At 49.1% G+C, this 22,622-nt stretch overlaps 1 protein-coding gene across 1 annotated transcript in view; it reads right to left on the bottom strand.

Moving 5' to 3' along the window:
- Positions 1-305: 305 nt before the first annotated feature.
- Positions 306-22,622, bottom strand: part of PIEZO1 (piezo type mechanosensitive ion channel component 1) — a 112,663-nt gene continuing 90,346 nt past the window's right edge. The window contains exons 30-52 of the mRNA XM_033156988.1: positions 22,413-22,484; positions 20,659-20,775; positions 18,969-19,069; positions 17,531-17,624; positions 17,227-17,352; positions 16,485-16,657; positions 16,257-16,378; positions 15,369-15,554; positions 13,860-14,118; positions 12,532-12,720; positions 11,054-11,291; positions 10,675-10,786; positions 8,776-8,923; positions 8,032-8,246; positions 7,123-7,281; positions 6,782-6,929; positions 5,978-6,166; positions 5,149-5,241; positions 4,744-4,916; positions 2,955-3,077; positions 2,485-2,564; positions 2,011-2,209; positions 306-1,275 (exon numbers count right to left, since the gene is read on the bottom strand). Coding sequence (XP_033012879.1) covers positions 1,026-1,275; positions 2,011-2,209; positions 2,485-2,564; positions 2,955-3,077; positions 4,744-4,916; positions 5,149-5,241; positions 5,978-6,166; positions 6,782-6,929; positions 7,123-7,281; positions 8,032-8,246; positions 8,776-8,923; positions 10,675-10,786; positions 11,054-11,291; positions 12,532-12,720; positions 13,860-14,118; positions 15,369-15,554; positions 16,257-16,378; positions 16,485-16,657; positions 17,227-17,352; positions 17,531-17,624; positions 18,969-19,069; positions 20,659-20,775; positions 22,413-22,484 — 3,566 coding nt within the window. The 3' untranslated portion in view covers positions 306-1,025. The remainder of the gene's footprint in view (positions 1,276-2,010; positions 2,210-2,484; positions 2,565-2,954; positions 3,078-4,743; positions 4,917-5,148; positions 5,242-5,977; positions 6,167-6,781; positions 6,930-7,122; positions 7,282-8,031; positions 8,247-8,775; positions 8,924-10,674; positions 10,787-11,053; positions 11,292-12,531; positions 12,721-13,859; positions 14,119-15,368; positions 15,555-16,256; positions 16,379-16,484; positions 16,658-17,226; positions 17,353-17,530; positions 17,625-18,968; positions 19,070-20,658; positions 20,776-22,412; positions 22,485-22,622) is intronic.

Genomic DNA, 22,622 nt, shown 5'->3' with positions numbered 1-22,622 from the left:
CCATCATTTCAGTTGGTGCCAAGCGCTTGAGAGTCCTTACACAACTCCGCCAGTGTGGAGAACCAGTGCCTTGCCAGATTCTGCTGAACTACACCTCCCATCAGCCCCAGCAAGCATGGCCAATGGCCGGGAATGATGGGAGTTGTAGTTCAGCAATATCTGGAGGGCCAAAGGTGCCTTATACTTGTGGTATAAAGCTCTGTTCAAAGTGAGGGTGTATCACCTCTTTTCCACCCCACCCCCCAATTTTATCCATTATTCAGTATGCTTCAATATCGCTAATAATCACAGCTTTTTATTTTTTAAAAGTTTTATTATATAGATCTGTATAAATAAAACCACCTCCTTTAGAAAAAAAGTCAATAGACTCCAGCCACCCCTTTGTTTCCAGCAGCTGGGGTTGGCACGTAGTGATGCCTAGTCTATGGCACTCGGTTGTGGGGTGGGGGTAGGGAGTGTTTGTGGCAACGTGAGAACAAGAAGTGGGAGGGGGGGAGAGAAGCTCTGTACCCCCAGATTCTTTCGTTTTTTTGGGGGGGGGAGATGCAAATAGGTTATTGCTGTGCATACAGTGGCCTCTCAGCAGGATACAACGCTGCAAGTCAATCAGCAAATGGTTGCAGACTTCCTGCTTTGCAAAACACCCCCTTGTGCTGCTGTGAATAACCCAGGAGGGGAAGGGGCTTCGGAGAGTGCAAAGGTGCTTCCCATTCAGCCGTTTCAAAAAGGGAAATCTGATGCAAAGAGTGACAGCATTCCCCTCCTCCTTGTCCTCCTCCAAAGGCAGTGGGGCAGCAGGTTTGGCTCAGAGGTTAAGAGGCTGCCCCACCCACAGAGGTTAAGCAAAAGGCAGGTGGGGGAGAGAGGCAGTTTCCAGGTCCAGCAGTAGGAGGAGATCAGCACCCTCTCCAGGTCCATCTTTAGGCTCTCCATCCGCCCCTTAGAGAGCGCGAGAGAGAAGGTGGTGTTTTCTCAACACCTGTTCTTGTGTCTTGCGGACTGCTTGGCTCTGTGGTAGCGGCTCCTCACTCTTTCTCGCGTGTCCACTTGATCATGGTCTCCGGCGAGCGGTAGAGGAAGATGAGCTTGGCGTACAGCTCCTCCTCCAGCTCCAACTCGCCCGTCTCACGGACCAGGAAGATGTCGTGACACAGCTTAAGGATGCGGTCGACGCAGGGCAGCTCCTCAAACATGATGGAGTGAGAGATCTCACTGAAGAAGCCCCGCACAAACTTTCCAATCACCAGCACGATGGATACATAGAGGCCCATGATCCTGGGTGTGGGGAGAAGGGGGTCAGCCAGGGATCCAAGAAAGCAGCAACCAGCACACGGCAGAAGCCACAGCCGTGCGGTTCTGCTTTGCAGGCCTGCAAGATCACACCTTTGTATGCCTCCTTAGTTTTATTGAGAGCAACCCATACCCATCTGCTCAGAATAATGCAGCTAAGAAATGGCTGCTTTGCTAGTGCATTGGGGGAAGGGGGGTAGAATTATTATAACATTTGTCAGCTGCTCTATATAATAAAAAGTGCCCCCAAAAGAAAATTCAGCACTTAAAAATGATTTAAGACTAGAAAAATGTAAAGCAGTGACATGTAAAATACAGAAAATGCTCATCCAGCAGCATACTAATCAGGACAAATCCTAACCATGCTACTGAAAAATGATCACCACCATAGGAGGCCATGTTAATTAACCGAAGGCCTGGTTAAACACAAAGGGTTTAGCTTGGAGCCTCTAGAAGGGTTCTAGGCATTCAATTGGAAACAAAACACTCGGGGAAGATGCAAAGCAGGACGGGGTTGGTTCAGGATGCTGTGTGGCCCCAGGAGAGTCCCAGGGGCCAGATAGTCTTGGGGCCTGTGTTTCTTCCCCACCCCTGTGCCCAAAGGTATGGGCTATCCAAGCCCATGACCTCTGAGCCAAAGATTTGCATCACTGCCAGAGCTTAGAATGTAGGCAACAATTCCCCCATGAATGTGAATGGCACCCTCCTGATGTTACTCACCCATATCCTGCCAAGAAACCGAGGCTGGGAGGGCTGACTTTGTCGTTGAAAATTACCATGGGCAGGATGTTGCAGTCCTGTTGCTGGCAGTTGGCCAGCCGAATCACCCACCACTCAAGGAAGTTGGCACTGCCGTTCTCAAGCCCCACCTGCTGCCGTTTCAGTTGCACCTCCACGTCCCAGTAGCTGTCCTCATCCTCTGCCACGTTATATATGGAACGGTGGATAGAAACTTTGAATGAGCAACTCTGGCTTCATAAAGAATAGGTGTTCTCCCATCCCTCCAGCTTAATCAGAAACAGCAGTGTGGGCTTTCAGTTCAAACTAGTTACCAATCTGATTGGGATGGGGGCTGAATTTTGGAATAAAATTTTGTTTGTTGAGATCTCTAGGATAACTAAACGAACTGTTACTCCATGTTTGCACTTGGCACTTTTGAACCCGTATATGGAAACAGAACGGAAACAGTCTCACCTGGCAGCATCTGCTCAACAGGTTTGGCTTCAGGGCCGTTAGGTGCACGAATGTAGGGAGGAAAGAGTTTGGGGACTTTACTGGAACAAAAAAAGAGGAGGATCAGAGGAAGCCTTTAAAGGGTGCACACAGACACACTCCCTCCCACATGCATGATCCCAACCCCAAGGGAGGGTAGCGTCTCTGTTGCACTCAGGTCCTGTTTGTGGGCTTCCCAAAGGCATCAAGCTGGCCAGTGTGAGACCAAGATGCTGGGACCCATTTGGCCTGATCCAGCAGCCAGTTGCTTCTGATGCTCTTATGCTAAGCCATGCCAAGGCTCTACTGGGGAAACTTTGGTCAACCGCGAATCATTTTCTCATCCCCACTGTGTGGGATCACCCACGGGGTTTTGTTTTTGAGATGGAGGAGAGATTGCCTCCTTTCTTGCAGTAAAATCATTGGGAGAGTGCTAGGGGGGTGCCACTCACACAAACTCGTTGTGGGTGCCTTGCAGCAGCCTCGCCAAATCTCTTCGCACGTTGTCTTGTTGCCCCAGCTCCATTGTGTGCTTCTCAGAGGTGTACTCCGCTGTTCCTCCTATGCTAAGGTTCCTGAAGGTTTTGGGGGTGAGAGTAATAAAAAGAGGAAGAGACAGAGAGGTATTGATGTTTCAAATCCTTTGTCATCTGTTTTGTCTGAGAAGCTCTTGCCCATGCTGAGCCTTTGGTGCAATTAAGTGTTCAGAACACACCAAGAAGATGACCCATTAAAAACAACAACCGAGAAATTAAAAGACGAGAGGGAATTAAAAGACGAAGTGAAGTGTGTAATGATAAAATGGATCCAATTTATAGAACACAATGGGATAAGTTATGGAAAGTTAATATGAGGTTTACAGCCTGTACAGGAATCAAGGAGAATATGATGGAATTAGTTTATATTTGGCATCTAACACCAGAGAAAATGGCAAAAAAAAATAAAACCAAAACGAATAAATGTTGGAAATGCCAGGAAAAGGTAGGAAGTTATTTTCATTGCTGGTGGGCATGTATAAAGATCAATAGATTCTGGAATGAAATATATGAAAAATTAAAAAAAAATGTTGAGAGTCACGTTTGAAAAAAACCCAGAGGCTTTTCTATTAAGTATGATTCCTGAAAATATACCTGAGGATAGAAAAAAAAAATTGTATGCTTGTGCAGCAGCCAGGTTACTTATAGCCCAAAATTGGAAAGGGGAGAAAATGCCAATGGTCCAAGAATGGCAGATTAAGTTAGTGGAATATATGAATTTAGCTAAGATGATGGCAGCAATTAGAAACATACCAAAACAAAAATCTAAAGCCGAGTGGAAATACGTTGAATATTTTTTTGAAAAAAGAAGGTATAAAAACAGAGTTGGTGATTTGCTTAGATTGAGATACACACAGGGATAGTTATATTAAAGAGAAAATTATTTGTATACTAAAGAGGGAATTATATATCAATTTATTTTGTTTCTTTTTCTTTTCTTAATTGTTGTATGAGGTATAGCAAGTTAGGAGCAATTATTAAGGGAAGCGATACATAAATAATTGGAAGTCAATTTTAAATTGTTATCTATAATCCTTCGTCTCTTTTATATTTTTGCATCTTTTGTATTTTCTTTTTACTTTGGTGTAAAAAAATAATTCCTCTCTCCTTTTCTTTTTCCATTTCGTTTGTAATAATTTGTTGACAATTTGTGTGGATTTCATGATTTTGTTTATTGTTTGTCTTTTTTTGTATTTTAAAAATTTAAATAAAGTTATTAAAAAAAACAAAAACCCGAGGCTAAAGTGTCTTGGTCAAAGTTAACCAGCAAGACTATTAGGAGATGGAGAACCATTTTCAGCTCAGGGGCTGCATCCCCTTACAGACAAGCTTCCAGGGGCCACAGGCCAGTGGTGGGCAGGATGTGAGAGGCAGAAGAGGGCAGAGCAATGAATGTGACTCTCGTCTTCGTACCACAGGCTGTATTCCAGCCAGGCAGGGTTCTCTATGTACCAACACTTCTCCATCCAGGCAAGCAAGCAAGAGGCACCCTCAGACTCTTAAGGACACATTCCAGCCAGTCAAAGGCACTTGGAGAGGGTGCAGAACATGGCCTGAGAGTGGGAAATTACTGCTGCTGAATTACACTGTGAAGTATTACTCATGGCAATGCGTACTGCGCAAGCCATTGACCTGAGCCAGCAAGGTGTTTCTTGATGCATACCCTAGTGAGACACCACAATCCTAAATCTCCACTGGGACATACCTCTGGAAGTTCCACGTGAAGCGCAGGGTGATGGCGGAGGAGCCATTATGCAGCTCTCGGTACAGCTGCTCCCGGCTGGGTGGGCTGATGCTCCACAGCGAGCCTGAACTGCCCTCGATGCGTGCCGTCACGATATCCTCGTAACTGTAAAGGGTGATGAACTGCATGGCCACCTGGGGGCAGCAGAGAGCCCCAGAGTCAGGGTGGGATGCCGCAACACATACACAACTAGTTTACCCATAAAGCCTCCTTTTCTTACACAGCACCAGCACAGAACATGAGGATTGGGAGGACTGCTGCTGCTGCTGCTGCTGCTGCTGCTGCTGCTGCTGCTGCTGCTATAGCCACATGCTTGGATGCAGAGGTGAGCTCTCTTCCCATTCCCAATTTCCTTGGGAAACTCACCGGCTGCCGCACAAACTCGTTCGTTAATGCATCATAGTCCTTGGGGGTGAACTCTTGGATTGACTGCTGTTGGGCGCTCATGGTGAAGAGAGGCTGCGAAAGAAAAAGGGTGAGAGGGAGGAGGGGGTCGAGAATTCCTCACGGGCAGCAGAGCCGGTCCAAGCAAACAGCCCTGCCGGATCAGGCAATCTAGTCCGGCAGCCTCTTCCGCAGAGAGGTCAGCCAGATGCCCCAGTGGGAAGCAGGGCTCGAGTGCATTAGCCGCCTGCCTTCTGACACTAGAGGCCACCGATAGCTTTATCCTCCGTGAAACCAATCCTGGAACCAACGACAACCCGTCACGCATACAGAAATGGACCATGGACCTCCCCACGCCATCTAGATGGTGGGTCTGCTAAGGAGTGGACAGCAGGAGGGGCTGTCGGAATGCAGACCAGAATGACCGTATCATTCAAGCAAGAGAACCCGGCCATGCCATCTGCAGCAGCATCTCCCGAGATAGGGCCCTCCAGACGTTTTGGATGACAGCTCAAATCAGCCTCAGCCAGCTGGGCTTGTGAAAGGCTGTTCCGACAGGGTAAGCCAAAAGGCCACCAGGTTCTTTTGGCAGGTTTGACCCGACAGACAAAAACCCTCCCTGCACATGGCAGTCAGCGTGGCTTCTGACCAGTGCTTTAGAGAGAACGGCTCAGTGCTAGCTCCCAATGAAGTGGGCCGTGCAGCTATTTCTCCAGCTAGCAGCGGGTACTGCTACTGCGTTATTCACTGTGAGGCAGAATCACCCTTCTGAACAGGACAGACGAGACACCCAGTGCTGTCCTCTTCCTACCTCGTAACCTCCCAGCTTGAGGGTGACGGTGACGTCAATGGGGTGGTTGACCACGCCCACCACAGAGCGCACGAGCGACATGAAGAGCAGCGGGAACCAGATGATGCAGATGAGGAAAAGGATGATGAGGCCCCCCATGCCGTACTTTACAATCTTCTTCTTCTTCTGCCCCTTGGGTTGCGGGTATTTCTGTAGGGAGGGGTCAGAGAAGCATAAGGACGAGGCCCACATGTGCACGACGGCATGGTTAGATGGCCGCATCCTGGACAACGGGAGGATAAAAGCTCGTCCAGAGTTCCTCCTTTCTCATCACTCAGCCTCCCTCCCACCAGCTGCTCTTGTTTCAGTTTATTTGATAAACTTTATACCTCTTGATTGTAAAAGAAAACCCCTCAAAGCAGTTTACAAAAAGAATAAAACAATGAAAGTATCAGTAAAATAACACTTAAGGACTATTTAGAACATTAAAAAAAATTAAGATCAGTGAGAAGCTAAAGCCAGATTACAGAGCAGCTTCTACATGTCTGGCTAGACTAGCCCAAACCATCACATTTTTAGCAGGTGCCAAGAAGAGTACGGTGAAAGTACCTGCCTGATGTCAATAGGCAGGGAGTTCCAAAGTGTGAAAACAATCCAATTCTTACAAATGTGGGACCAATATGATGTGGCACTTGTAACAGTGCCAGAGCCATAAATCAAAGTGGCCAAGTGTGTATATATGGGGTACGTTTTTACACTCTAGGACAGCGGCGGGAGAGGTCAGGCCCACCCTCGCCTCCTCCCCCCCTACCATTCCAGGCCCACCTTCTCAGTTTCGCGGCTGCACTTGATGATGAAGATGTTGGCATAGATGTCTTCCACACACATCCAGTTGGAGAGAGACAGGGTGGTGTCCGTCCAGACCCAGTCCATGACGGCCCGCAACTCCACCAGGAAAGGCACCAGGCGGAAGCTGTCAGAGGAGAGAGGGGGCGTTCAGGTCCTATGTACCTTGATCTCTGGTCCCTGAAAAGCAGCTTTTCTCCTGCCCTAACTTGTAACTACAAAACAAACCCTGTTCATACTGAACTTGCTCTCTTGCATCTTTCACCTGACTCAGGCTCCCCTCGCCCCACTCTGGGAGGACCCTGGGAACTTGGCCTTACCCTTGGAAGAGAAAGAGGTTGAGGTGGTTGTACTTCTTGGTGAGGAAGTTCCCCAGGATGCGAGTAGGGTAGCCGCAGCGGATCTGGTAAGCCGACAGAGCGAAGTAGATGCATTTCACAAAGTACCACAGCTGGGCCACAGTATTCAGGTTGAACATCCTGGGGAGGGAAATCACAATTGGGGGAAGGAAGGGGGGCACATTTCAGGGCTGGTTCTTCCTTTTTATTTTTAAAAATGTATTTTATTGCTTCTCATGAGGAAACATCAATGATATAGAAACAGGTAAATTCCTCCCAGCCCCTTACCCACCCACAGAAGAACAAGCAGCAGAAAAACAGTTGAGGACATCCAAACTAGAATAAATTAAGAGTTCCAATGGCAGAGGCGAACGGCCACTTCAGACAGCGTTCTACAGTCTCAGGGAGAAAGATCTTGAATATGCCCCTTAATGTATTCCATGAGTAGGTTCCAGGTAGCAAAAATGCCAAAAAAGGTTTTGCCTTTCTTCTGGCGAATTTTTCAGTTCAGTGCCAATTTTTCTGCAAGCACAATATGCATAAATCCATGGAGTCTTTGCTCAAAAGCTAAGTTGACCGCCAGCTTCCAGGTTTTTGCAGTTTCTAGATGAGCAGCCAGTAACGTGAAGAATATTAATGTTTTGTGTACGTACTACTCATTGCCCCTCCATACATTAACTAATTGTGTAGCAAGAACCGTCTGACTCGTTGCAGCATTAATTTCCTGAAATATCAAAATGCAATATGCAGCTAGGGGCTGGTTCTTCTTCTGCCCACAAGTTTAGAAGGATGGCAGGGGTCTGGGGCTGTGCCTGTATTGTGAATATATATAGCATATCATTCTATTAATACATAACAGATAACAGGCAGACAGACAGCTAGGCCAGGTACCTCTCAGTGACTGCAGGCAAGATGAAGAACATCCAAACGTGGATGCCAAAGACCAGGAAGACCTGGAAGACCAGCTTGCCCAAGACGCTCTTGCGGAGGTAGAGAGCCCGGTCGATGACCATGGTGGAGAATTGGATGAGCAGCATCACCAGGAAGGCCTGTGGCACCTGGTCGTCTGAGAGGGAGGAAGTGATGTCGGCCGCAGCTGAGTGTTTCTGGGCAGAAGAAGAAGAAGAAGAGTTTGGATTTGATATCCTGCTTTATCACTACCCGAAGGAGTTTCAAAGCAGCTAACATTCTCCTTTCCCTTCCTTCCTCCCCCGCAACAAACACTCTGTGAGGTGAGTGGGGCTGAGAGACTTCAATGAAGTGTGACTAGCCCAAGGTCACCCAGCAGCTGCATGTGGAGGAGCGGAGACGCGAACCCGGTTCACCAGATTATGAGTAAACCGCTCTTAACCACTACACCATGCTGGTGTAGGAAGGGAAGCCTGTGCTGGGAGGTGTTTGGCAGATTAGAAGGAGGAAGGGAATACCTTTTGCTCGGGCGGCTGTCCTCAGATCTGCCCCAGGATATGGAGGGATCCCCAAGCACAGTGTCACATCCAACTTAGAACAGACCCATTGAAATGCGTGGACCTGAGCTGGTCGTGCCCATTTATTTTACTCTGCAAATTACCGTGTCTGTTGGAGGCACTGTGTGAATTAAGTTTGCTAACAAATAACTGTGATGGTCCCACTTACCCCAAAAGCCCAGAAACCAAAGATGATGATGATGAAGTCGACCACATCAGCAAGGAACATGAGGGCATAGACATCGGTAGCAGCACGGTATTTGCTGTGCAAAATGTCCTGGAAGAACTGCTGGAGTGGTTGGAACATGCGCTCTGCTCTGGAGGGAGAGGGAGGCAGGGAGGATAAGGTGTAGGGGTGATGCCTTTGCCACTTGCCACTTAATGCAGAACCACCCCTAATCCAGAACCAAATCATCTGCATGAATATCAGGAAGGGATGTAGCTTTGCACATACAGAAAATGTCAGGCCGAGTCCTTGGCATCTCCAGGCAAGACTGGGACAGACTCCAGAAAACCCAGAGCCACTGCCAGTCAGTGTAGACATTACTGAGCTTGATGGACCAATGGCTTGACTCAGTATAAGGCAGCACCCTATGCTCCTAATAATGGTAAGGCGAGGCTTATTGAATTTATGTATTGCTTCACACACACACACACACACACATCCCTGAAGCAAGGAAAATATGAAGTAATAAAATCACATTAAATTATTAAAACCAAATTGGACCATAGCTAGGGTTGTCATATTTCAAAAAGTGAAAATCTGAATCCAAGAGTTGTTGAGCTTTTTTGGCAAAATAGTTGTTGAGCTATTTTTTTTTTTTTTAAGGAAAATCACTTCTGACATGGGTTGCCCTATGTCTGGATTTTCCCGGATGTTTTTAGCGATTTTTGCCGGGATGCTACTTCTGGCTGTAATATTCTGGCAATGTCTGGGAAATTCTGGACATATGCCAACCCTACTAGAGCAGAACCACATGCTTAGCAGGCAGAAGGTTCCCAGGCTCAGCCCTTGGCATCTCCGGTATGCAAAGGATTGTGGAACAGTGATGGGGAGGACCCTTTTCTGCCTGAGACCCTGGAGAGAAACAACTACAGTTGGAACAGATGGTGTCAGATGGAAAAAAAGGTTTGCTCAACATAAGATAGCCATGTGGGTTGTGGACAGGGCAGGTGGAGCATGCAAAAGGTCCCAGGTTTAATCCCATGAACTTCCAGGTAAAAGGACCCCAGGAAGCATCAAGCGATGAGAAAGACCCCTCTTTGCTGGAGAGGAACCTGGAGAGCCATTGGCCAGCATTAGAAGAGGCGTGCTAGATTAGGCGCAAGGAGGCCCATCGAATCCAGCATCCTGTTCTCAGAGTCACCAACCAGATGCCCCAATGGGAAGTCCACAAGGAAGACTGATATTACTCAGTGGAGGTAGAGCACAGCCACCACAGCTAGTTGCCCATCTGGTCCAGCATCCTCTTGTTACCGTGGCCACCCAGATGCTTGTGAGAAACCTTCAAGCAGGACCTGAGAAGAACAGCATCCACACCCCGCCCCCCGGTGATTTCCCAGAAGTTGGCAATCGGAGGCTTACTGCATCCAACAGTGGAGGTAGAGCATCATTATGAATATATTGCTTTTCAAGAAGAAGCGCCAAGGCGGTGTACGAACAAATAAAAGCCAACAGAAAAATAGCAAGAATAAAACCAGCTATAAAAACGCAACTGCCGTAACTACAATAAAAAATGCATAGTAGAACAACTACATTTAAACGCCCCTAATTAAAATGTATAATTAACAAGCCCAATAAAAGAGCAAAACGGTTAAAACAACAATCAAGGCTAGAAGCCATTGACAGCCTTATTCATCAATTTTGGCCAATCCTCTTTTAAACCCATCCAAGTGGCTATAAAATTAGAGGGAAGAACGCTGAGTCAGATGGAGAAAGAGGCTGCCCTGGCATTTGGCAGCTTTTCATGTTCATTTGCTCCATGTGGCAACTTGCCTCCTGGAGGGGAGAGCCAGTTCAAAACCCATTGCCCCCAGCCCCCCCCAAAAAGTCCACATCATCACTTACGCAGAGACGAAGAAGCTCTTCACTCTGAGTCCAGCAGCCTTCAACTTCTCCTTGGATGGGCTGGACTTCTTGTCCTTTTGCTTCGGATCCTGCTGCTCTCCCTGCTGCTCCTCTGAGGTTGGAAACAGAAGGGGCAGGGGAATAAGCAAGCACTGGCCTCACCTCCTTGCTTCAGTGTCAGCCTGATATGGCCTAACAAGACCCCCCTCCTCTTCCCTGCATCCCACCACAATCTCAGGAGGTTTTCTTTATTTGGTCTGACTTCTGCAGACCAGCTTTCATCTGTGAGCTGGAAGCAGGTCTTGACAAGGTAGCTTAGATATGTATTTTTGATGCAGTGTTGCCCCCAGACCTGGGAAGTGTCATCCCCTCCGCCTACCTTCCTCTCCCTGTTCTTTCAGAGCCTTGCTCCTTTTCTTCTTCTTCTTCTGGAACCGTGAGCGGATTCCCTTGGGCACCTCAGGCTCCACCTCCTGATCCACCACGGTTTCTGCCCCAATGTCAGCTTCCACCGAAGTCTCGGCCCCCTCTCTGCTCTCGGTGGAAGCCACAGGCTCTGCTGCTTCGAGCGGCTGTTTGGCCAGGACCTCTTCCTCGTGATCCCACAGCCCGTAGCTCTGTCAATGAGGACAGGCAGGCAGGTAAGTTCAGAAAGGGTTTGGGAAGCAGAAGACCAACCTCATGCAGCGGGCCTATTTATTTTATTTACAAACCACTTCATCTAAGCAGTTTACCTAAAATGGCACAAAATATCCATTAAAGGGTAACAATAAAAACATATTTTAGAAAACAGAAGACACAGTAAAATGATAAAAATGTAAATAAAATCAATGCGTTTTAAAAATAAATGTGCACAATAAAATAAAAAGTTTTTAGCTACTGCAGCGAACAGTGTAAGGACTGCACCTGCCTAATACCATGCAATGACAACTCCCATCACCCATGACCATCAGCCTGATGGGAGTTGGAGTCCATCAGCTTCAGGAAGGCACTAAGCTGCCCACCCCAGGACTCAGCTCTCACACTGGCACTCAACTCCATACCAAGCCTGGGAGAGACAAGCTTTTCCTGCATCTGTTGCTATAGCTACCAGGGACTGCCCAGGTACCACTTTCTGCAACAGGCTACTCCAGGTCCATCCTAGAGCTTTCCCAGGTTAGGCAGAGGGGGCTGGCTTCTAGTCAAGAAGTTACTATTTGTATAGAAATTGCTTAATAGTTTGGGCCGGTTTACTTGTGGGACCACCTTAATCCCTTATGTGCTCCCTTGACTTCTTCCATCTGTGAACCTGGCCCTGCTGCAAGTGCCATAGAATACTTGTTCTGCATATGGAAGAAATCCATCTTTTAGTGTAGCAGCACCCACACTTTGGAACTCCCTGCCTGTTGATACCAGGCAGCTGTGTTGTTGTATTCTTTTTGGTTTAAAACATTTTTGTTTGGGCAAGCCTTTCCAGACATTTAGAATGCTGTCACGCTCTAATGTTTTTGCTCCCTGTGGTTGAATTTAATTACAGTCGTACCTTGGTTGTCAAACGGAATCTGTTCAGGAAGTCCGTTCAACTTCCGAAAACGTTCGACAACCAAGGCGTGGCTTCCAATTGGCTGCAGGAGCTTCCTGCACTCAATTGGAAGCCGCAGAAGCCCGGCGGGCATTTGGGTTCCAAAGAACGTTCCCAAACCGGAACACTCACTTCTGGAAATGTTTTAAAAAGCCTGGTTTTAACTGCCTTTCATTGACAACTTCAGCGTTTCAAAATAAAACATTTTCTTTGCAGACTGCTTCAAGGTTTCATTACAATAAAGCAGCATGCAAATGAAACCGTCTCAACACGGAGGGCCCCAGGCTCCCTCTTACCAGGAGCAGGGACCGGTGGAAGAAGAGGGCCATCAGCTGGATCAGGTCGTACTTGATGTAGTTGTCCGTTTTCTCCAGGCCCAGGATGCGCGGTGCGAAAAAGGGCTTGCTCTCGTAGCGCACCAGGGTGGTGTAGCTATTCCAGGGGAAGAAGCCAAACTGGAAGAGGTATTTCACCACCACCATCACCTGTGCGGGGAGATGGCAGGCGAGGATCAGAGCCAGGCTAGCCAGGGGGACGTTCCTGGCACCTCGTGGCAGCACAAGAGTCGCAAGGCTTAAGGACGTTTACCACAACGCCACACGCCACCAGCCACCCAAACCTACACAGATATATATGTCAACAGTCTTTCAGCATAGGTCCAAAAACATCAACCTCCTAGGCTGATTGATACACTATTGGTTTGAACCAAACCTGTTCCTCGCTTGTAAGCACTTCTACTTTCTGTTTACAAAAGCCCAGGTACCCTTGTTAACTTGTAACTAAAATTGCAGAGCAGGGCTGGGGAGCCTCTAGCCCAGTGTTTCCCAACCTTGGGTCTCCAGCTGTTTTTGGACTACAACTCCCATTGTCCCTAGCTTGCAAGACCAGTAGTCGGGCTGAACTGTAGACCGAAAATAACTGGAGACCAAAGGTTGGGAAACACTGCTCTAGCACCAGGTTCAAATGTGCCCTCTCCCAGCCTTTCTATCTGGCCCTCAAGGCTCTGCCCAGCCACACATCCCTCTCCCAAGCTACTCTGCTCACTGACCTTGCTTCACCCCCTTGCTTGAGTGTTTTTGACTGGCTGGAATGCATCTTTGAACTCTGATACAGTCTCTTGCTTGCCCTGACGGAGGACAGAGAGAGAGAGGTGTGTGCGTGTGTGTGTGTGTGTGTGTGTGTGTGTGTAGAAAATGGCTCCACCCACTCTGGCATGTGGCCCCTGAAAGGTTGTCCAGGAGGGAATGCGGCCCTCAGGCTGAAAAAGTTTCGCCACCCTGAACTCACTAGCAGGTTTTGAATAATCATTTACAATTAGCAAAAATTATATAACTTACAAGCTTTTTTTTAAAGGAGTGAAAAAGGTAATATGCAGGAAATGATATTATTGTGAAATAAACCAGAGGAGGTTGAGGGAAGTCGGGGAGGAATGGAGAAATTGTGAAAAATATTAATTGTTATGACATAATATTGGGGAAAATGGAAAATTAAAAAAAAAAATTTAAAAAGAAAGAAAAAGGTTCCCCGCCCCTTTTGTGGACAATTATTAGGAGGCAACTTTTCATGTTCTTCATCTCACTTCTACAAGACAAGGGGGGTGTCACAAGGATTTTGGGGGCCCCACCTCTGTGTAGACGATGGCTGTCATCCAGAAGCGCTTGCTGGGCCGCGGGATGGACAGCATAGCCCACAGGAAGACCAGGATGGGCAGGAACAGCGAGATGACGGAGGCCGTCACCATGTTGTTCAGGATGATGATGAAGTAGCAGAGCAGGTCCGAGTGGCCGGCCACAAAATGGTAGCAGGCCAGCAGCAGCTGCAGAAAGCGGTTCTGCGAGTGGTAGAAGCGCTCAGATTCCTCCAGCTCCTCAAAGGAGACGTGCCTGGAAAGCACCAACAGGAGAGAGAGGAGGAGAGAGTCCGTCAGGCTGAACCAAAAGGGAAAGCAGCTGGGGTGGCAAAGCCCCACCTGTGCTGTAATTGCCTGCCTCGTCACCCACCCATAGCCAAAGAGGTAACCCGTTTCTGCCACCCTTGCTTGAAACAAACTTCTTTCAGATTGTAATACATATATATGCCCACTAACTCCGCATTTTCCCATCTGCAAAATGTATTCCATATTGTTAGCAAAACTTGCATCAGCTGGCAAATTTATTATTTGCCCAAGTATGGTGCAGGGGCTAATAAGCATTGACAGTAGGACCTTAGAGACGAGGGTTCAAATCCCCACTTGACCATGAACCCCACTGGGTGAACTTGGGCCTCTCAGCCTAGCCTACCTCTCAGGGTTGTTGTGAGGGTACGATGTGAAGGAGGAGGGCCACACATGCTACCTTGAGCTCCTCAGAGGAAAGGTGGGATAGAAAGGTAATAAACACTTTCTTTATTTTTGTTTAGGATTTCAAGAAGCTGCTTTATACCCAACCAAACACTTTGTCCACCCCAGTCCAGCCTTCCCTCCAGATGGTTTGGATGACAACTCCCATCAGCCCCCCCAGCATTCTGTGGCTGGAGGATATTGGGGTTGATGGGAGCCTTAGTCCAAAGCAGGTGGAGCACAGTAGATGGGGGAAGGCCAATTGAGCCTATTGTGCCTACTCTGACAGGCAGCAGCTCCCCAGGGTTTCAGATAGGGGTCATTCCTATACCTACCTGGAGATGTCTGGAATCAAACCAGGGACACTTGCCTTTGCTTTACATGATCGATTCTACAGCTTTCCCCCCTGAAACTGGTCCATGCAAACAACTTTCATTCTTCTGATCTCCCTGAGCACCTGCCTCATGGGGTGGGGAACCACAGGCCTGGGTGTGTGTGAATGTGGCCATCCAGGCCTCTTTATCTGGCCCCCAGACTGCCTTCTTCAATGGCCCAGATACACACACTCTCCCCGAGTGCTTTGACTGGCTGGAATGTTTCCTTGAATTGCAATAACACCTCTTGCTTGCTTGGAAGAAGGACTGAGAGATGTGTGGGGTTGTACAAGCCCACTGGCATATGACCCCCACCCCTGCGGAAGACTACGTAACTACGAGGAAATGCTGCAACCTTCAGGCTGAGAATGGTTCTCTGCCCCTTCCCAGCCCTATACCCACAAAGCCTTGAGCCAAAATAGGCGAGTAGCCCCAGTAGTACCTGCTCAGCAGCAGCTCGCTGGCCGTGCGCGGCCGTGCCTTGGAGTAAGTCAGCAGCTCCTGGGAATTGCTGGGAGGGAGCCTCACGTCATCTGGGAAGCCCATGGCAGGGATCTGCTCCTCACTGGCGCTTCGGGTGTCGTAGCCAGTGGTATTATTGCTGAGCACTTCTGCTCCTTCGCACCCACTGGGGGGGGGGGGGAGAGAGAGGGCAGAAATAGAAAGTCATGCACCAGCTTCAAAGCAGAGTCAATAAATGTCCCCACTTTGTGTTAAATCTTCCTAGGAAAACGCCAACAGACATTAAAAACAAACAGCCATAATCAAATTTGAAAAAATACAGGTAAAGTCTACTTTTCTTTAGTTATAGAATACATAATAAAATGGCATATCTGGACAGGCTTAACTTAAACAAAAGCAGGGAAAGGGTTTAGCAGGAGTCAAAAACAGTACAGCGAAAACACTTGTCTAATATTAATATTTGGGAAATGAAAACAAGGCCGATGGGAGTTCTAGTCCAAAGTAGCTGGACGGCACCATGCTGTGGAAGGTGGACCAATGAAGAGAGACTTGGGGGAGACTCAGGTTGAAGCCCCCGCCTCCAGAATGGGGCCTTCCATAAACATACTTCATCCCATCTGTTTTAGGCTGTGGTTATAGAGGTAAGAGAGAAGGCAGCCCGCACATGTCCAGGGGCACTCTTTTCTCCACTGCTGAGCCCACCAAATTCCATTGCACCAAATGTAGGTTGAGGAGCAGCCCCTTGCTTGAATTACATGCCGTTAAGCTCCCACAAACTCCACTGGCAATGGAGGGAGGGGCCCCACACAGATCCACATGTGGCTTTGACCTCCCCCCCCCCAGCAGCCCTCTGCCCCTATGCACCTGCCTGGAAGCCATGCTGTCTGGAGACTCTGCCGCTGTACCCGGCAAGGCGGTGTCCTCCGAGGTATTATCCGTCGCTGCTGGTTTGTACAGCCTGTCCAGGACGCTCCTCTGAACCTCGCCCACCTACAAAGTTTTACATGCCGTCAGCAAGTGGATCATGCCTCACCCCTTTCTTCCCTCCTTCCAAAAGACGCCCCTCCCAAGCCCAGCTGTACCAGGCTAGGCCTACCTGATCCAGCTGTTGCGTGAGGACGAATCTCTCCAGTCCCAACACGGCAGACAGCTGTTCGTGCTCCTTGGTAAAGGCCCGCAGCCACTGGGTCAGCCCATCCACCGTGGCCTGGCACAGCACCCACAGGAATCCCAGAACATTCAGCACCCGCTGCACCACGTTGCTCTTCTCTGCATAAAAGGAGAGCCTGGTTGAAGGAGGCCAAACGCCCATCGAGGCCGCCATCTCTGATCCCTGGCAGTGGATAACCAGTTTCTCCGGCACCCTGGTCTCTGGGAAAATATCCCTAACCCAATTACTGCTTTCTAGCAACCAGGGCCGGCCCTACTATTGGGCAGCAGATACTAAGGGGGAAAGAGCAGCAGCATTTTTGTACACACTGCTTGGCTGGATATCTGCAAAGTTCTGAGACGTGCAAATTTCGAAGGCTAAAACTCTATTTTGGTTCAGAACAATTAGGCAGGGTGAGTTTAAAATGCCATTCCTCGTCGCTATAGTAGCAACCAGAGCAGCCATACCATTAGGCAACAGATGCCGAGGGACAAGAAACTACAGCAGGACTGCTTGGGTCATGCAGTCTACACTACACCCCTTGTGCTTCCCCCACCCCAAGTTTTCCATTACATCTGTGAAACAGGAAAATGAGTCCTCTGCTGCAGTTCTTGCAGCTGAACATGGCTCAAAGCCAGCCCAGTATACAGGGGATGCCCTACCTGAGTAGTCCCACTGAGCAAGGTACCTGGAGCAGCCTCTTCCTCTTCCTCTTCTTCTTCTTCCTCCTCCTCCTCTTCTTCCTCCTCTTCCCCTTTGCTGCTGGCCCTGTCTGCCAGTTCACCTCGCTGGGATTCCCCTTTGGTTAAGTCACCTGCAAGGCACAGATACGGTCACACCCTCCCGCCTGGTCTGGCCCCCCGGTGCTCGTCAGAGCTGGGCCTCCTGCCAATGTCGACCAAGATGGCCAGGGAGCAGGGGTCAACTTGAGAGGGGCCACCTCCGCCCAGCCCAGTCGGAAAGGAGAGGGGAGAGGGCACAGGAAGACCTGCCTTCTGCCTGCTCCACCATTCGCTGCTCCTTCTCCTGCCGCTGTCGCTCACGCAGCGCAGACTTGGCGTTGGTCACCCAGGCCTGGTAAGCCAGCTGCAAACAAAGCAACAAAATGCATAAATGAGAAAGCAGGAAGGAAGAAAAAGCACGGCTCTGGGCTGGAATGCAAGGCAACCTCACATCAATGCAGCCTCCATCAGAAGATGTCCGAGAGGCTGACGGCGCAACTAAAAGCCACACCAGGTTAATGTTGATGGCAGGCACCCACCCCACCAGCACCCCAACGTCCTGGGAGTCATTTAGTGTTCACTGGCACTTCGCCTTGTAACGTATTTCCACTGCCTGTGGTATGTGAAAGAAAGGGCTCATCTACACTTCTGCAGAAAACCCAACGGATGTTTTTCCCCAATTCAGCAGTAAACGGTGGGTTTTCCCGGGAAAAGCAGAGGGACAAAAGAAGAACTTCTTGGACCCATGTATCTCGGGAGAAATGGAAGTGTGGGTGAACTGAAAGTAGCTCCCCACGAGTACTTTGGGGCATGCACAGAGTGCTCATTAGTGAGTAATTGCAGATGGAATGACCCATGAAGGATGGGAGTGGGGAAAGCCTGCCACCAAAAGAACAGAAGTGTGTGCATGTAACCAGAGAAGAATTAAAAGGATTTTGCACTTCGTCTTGAAAAATGATCATGCAGACCAGCCTTCTCCAACCTGGCGACCCTCCAGATGCTGTGGACTACAATGATGCTCTTCACTCTAAGATCCCAAGGTAGGTTCTAACAATTTAAACGCAATATTAAAACCACTTGCAATCACTGAAATAAGGTGACTACAAAGCCTATGAGCTTCAGTATCATGCAGCTGGGCTGGGGCTGCTGGGAACTGTAGTCCAAAACATATGGAGGACACCAGGTTGAGGCTGGGATGAGCTCACCTTAGCCACATGACACCTGTCGGTTCGGCCACATTTTCTCCCTCCTCTTTTAAGGGAGCCACTTCTGCTCAGGGGTGAACGAAGGCTAACCAACACCCAGGGCGGGGCAAACCGCCAGCTGCGCATGCGTTGCGCCGCTATGTATGATGCATGCATGGTGTTGCTATGTACGACACATGTGCGGTATTGCTACATAGGGTGCATGTGCGGCGTTGCTACATACAGCGCATGCGTGCGACACAGCACATGCGTTGTGCATAGCGGTTTGCCGCCGCCGCCCGAGTGCCATACTGACGGTGGCAGGATCCTCTGCTTGCAGCTGCAGCCGCGAACGGAGGTTCCTCCACGTGTGGCTGCAGTGGTTGCTCATGCTGCCATGCCGGGGCGGCATGGCGAGCACCCCTGGGGTGCCTTCTTGTCACCACCCCCCGCAATGGCACCCGGGGCACAACGCCCCCCTGCTCCTTCTTGCGATGCCACTGCTTCTGCTCCCAACCTCTTACCTGGAATGCGCTCTGTTTCGGGGGCTTCTGATCCTCCAAGACCGACTCCTCATCCTCCTCGCTGTCCGTCTCAAACAAGAAATAATCTCCCGAGTGCAGCACTGGAATCCAAAAAGACCCCAGCATCAGGCAGTCCCCTTGTCTGCTCCCCACCCTGCCAGCTGCAGTGGATGGCAGTGAGGGGCACAGGAGCTCAGAGCTCCCTTTGGAGCACAGGCATGCAGAAAAAGAGACCAAGTGCGACTTAAAAGACAGCTAAAAGAAGGGCACATAGAGAGGAGAACTGATTCATTTCCCCTAGTAAAAAGGCAAGAAGGAGGGAGCATGCAAAGAGCCTGCCTGGCTTTGGACTGGCGAATGGGAGCTCTGGTTCCAATCCTACTTTGCTGGGGGCTGGGTCCACAAATGGCCAATGATCTGGTTTGCTGCCGGGACAGGCACTACCTCCCTATAACAGAACAGGGACCAGGTTGGCTCAGTGACACAAGCCTGGCCTGCCCCAATGCCACCAGGGGCGCCAGAGCACCCTCTCGAAGCAGAGATCAGGCTGCAAACACTGGACAAGAGATCCTGGAAAGGGTCAGCTACTTTCAGGTCATCTGCAGAGGCCTTTCTTCAAGTGAGGGCAGTAGGAGTGGCCTCTCTCCTTGGTGGCACACTCTGCCTCTGAAATGTGCTTCCCAGCTCCATGTGCTTTTGAGCTGAAGGCATCAGGTAAAAAAACAACAACAACACATTTTGGATTTGGATTTGCATCACTTCATGAGGGCATGTTTTATACCAGGGGTGGCTATCTGTTTTTGGCTCAAGGTGAGTATGGTAAAAAATGGGTTTGCTCACCCCCACACTCACAGGACACAAAGTGCAGAGCAGCTGAGCAGGGAGGTTATCCTCCCCTGCCTGCTCATCAACTGATCCATCTGATGACTGCAGAGCGGACAACTGTCAGACCACACCAGGCTCCTGGGGTAGACAGAGAGCTGAAATCTCTGTCTGCTCTGGTGCCATACCATTCCTGCTGCCACGGCCAAATTTAGTTGAAGGGACTTGAAGAACCAGGAACATTTCCTTGGCAGTAGAGAGGAACTCAGGCCCCCGGGCCCACAAGACAGCCACCTCTGTTTTCTGCTGCTGTTAGCGTTTGGGATTTCATGCTTTAAACAGGTTTCTACCTAGTTTTAGTAGTCATATCAGCCATATGTTTATTCCTCTGTGTTAGATTTTGGTTTGCAAGCCATCTTGAAAAAAGGTGTGGATTACAAATTATTTTTATATTATTATTATTAATTAGATTTAAATACTGTCCTCCATCGTTAGATCTCAGGGCGGTTCACAAAATGTAAAACACACACACACACACACACACACACACACACACAAAAGCCTTGCTCCCTCCTCTTCGCTTCCGTTATATGCTGGTCCCCCATTGCAATGAAATCAAGATACAACTCTACAACTCTCACGCTACGTTTTCTTGGGTGGCCGCAATTATAAAGTGCAAATACCCACAGAAGAATCAAGGAGAGGGACACCAGTTTGTGGCAGCAATTCTCATTCTGAAGAGGGCTGACAAGCCAGGAGGGAGCAGGAATTTGGGTGCTTTAACACGACAACAACACGGGCAGCACACGCTGCTGCTGCTACTGCTACTACTACTAGTCCTGGGTTGTTTGGTTCATGCGGACGTTACCACTGTAATGCCCCCTCGTCCCTACAGTGCATCTGTCCACCCTAGAGGGAGCGGCTACTTCCTTGCTGGAAAGCAGAGCAGGCGATTCTGGGCTCCCCTCAACTGAGTGCGGTCCTCCTTGTTGCAGGGAGCAAGGAAAAAAGCAGAAAAGGTCATCCTGAACACATTGTGCACTTGGGTGGTGAAATGATGGCATGGTCTGCTAACAGCCGCTGCACAAGCGTGTGGTGCTCTTCTCTGGCACTTGCTCATGCAAACGCTGCCCCTGAACTGAACCGCTCCACACATAAGGTGACGTGCCTGCCCAAATGTCCTGGGAAGAAATGCAGGAAGCTGACTTATGCCGAGGAAGACCACTGGTCCATCGAGCTCAGTATCGCCTAGACTGCTGGGAAGCGGCTCCCCAACTTTTACCAAAGGGGTCTTCCCCTTTCTTACTGTCTTCCCCACCCGTGCAAAGCATGTGCCCTTCTCCCCACCAAGCTATGCGCCATCTGCAATGGAGGATGGGGTGCGCACTTTCTGTCCACAATGCATACACATCTCTCAGATTTCAGCAGGACTTGTGCAGGAGAATTTTCCAGCGGATTTTGTCAGGTGTGTCCATTTCTCTCTATGTGGATCTTGATACCCCTTCCTTAGGAAGCTGCTTTATACAGAATCAGACCATGGGCTCTACCTAGCTTGGTATTGTCTACACTGAGATGCTGGGATTTGAACCCGACACCTTTTGCATGCAGCACAAATGCTCTGCCACTGGGCTATAGTCCCCCCCCCCCCGTTCCTCAGTTCAGCAGCCCTTTGCAGATGGAAAATTTGTTGCTTTCATACCCAACAACTGCAAGTGATCCTGGTGTTTTTATAGTTCATTATCTATCTATCTATCTATCTATCTATCTATCTATCTATCTATCTATCTATCTATCATCTATCTATCTATCTATCTATCTATCTATCTATCTATCTATCTTTAGCTATTTGTATGTGCTTCGTTGATTTATTTTGTGGTTTTATCTTTTATTGTACATCACACCCTAGCATCCTTTGGGAGGGAGGGCGATTCAGGAATTCAGCAAAATACATAAAAGCATTAGCTGGTTCTGGACTTTGGAAAGGAAAGCCTGACCACTGGGAGAACCCAAAAACCTTGGAAACCACAAAGTTGGGGAGAATAACCCAATATTCAGAAGGGTTCAAGGAATCTTGGGATTTTTTTCTTTTTCTTTTGCACAATCTTCTGGCAGAGGGATGCTTGCACCTATGATGTTTCTTGGGCAGGGTTAGGAACTTAAGATATAAGCTGCTTTATACAGAATCAGAGCATTGGTCTATCCAGCTCAGTATTGTCTGCACTGACTGGCAGCAGCTCTCCAGGGTTTCAGGCAGGGGACATTCCCTGGAGATGCCAGGACCTTCTGTATGAAAAGCAGGTGCTCTACAACCGAGCTACAGTTCCCTTTCATGGTTAAGAGAACCGGGGGAGAAAGATCCAAGAAACCCACATAAGTATCAAGTCAGTGCGGAGCAGTACATGCACGAGAGGGGGCTGGACAAGGAGCCCACAGAGGAATGAGAGACAGAGAGAGAGAAAACCCAGATGAGAGGCGTGCAGAATGGAAGTGCTAGAAACCAACCACCCGGATGGGTTTGCGTTAGTGATGACCCAACACCAGCAGAGTTAGAGGTGCCTTAGAGCAAGATGAGGTGATGTTAGTATGCCCATCGAGCCCTTCTAGACCAGGCCTGGGCAGTACCTGTGGCATGATCCAGCCAGGGCCGCCACCACTGCTTCCTCTGGCGGGAAGCCTCCTTCTTGGTCCCTGCCTCTGTGGAACAGGGCACAAGGAAGCATGAGGGACGGGCCAAGGACCCCCCACCCTGCATGTTGCTGCCAGCTCAGATGAGGGCAGCTGGTGGCCTCTGAAGGCAAAGAAATGCTCTCCTCTGAACCCACAAGGCCAGGC

This window comes from Lacerta agilis, chromosome 8, assembly GCF_009819535.1.
Source record: "Lacerta agilis isolate rLacAgi1 chromosome 8, rLacAgi1.pri, whole genome shotgun sequence".
NCBI lineage: Eukaryota > Metazoa > Chordata > Lepidosauria > Squamata > Lacertidae > Lacerta > Lacerta agilis.
The sequence above is the reverse complement of the archived record's forward strand: the minus strand, read 5'-3'. Positions and strand labels throughout refer to the sequence as shown.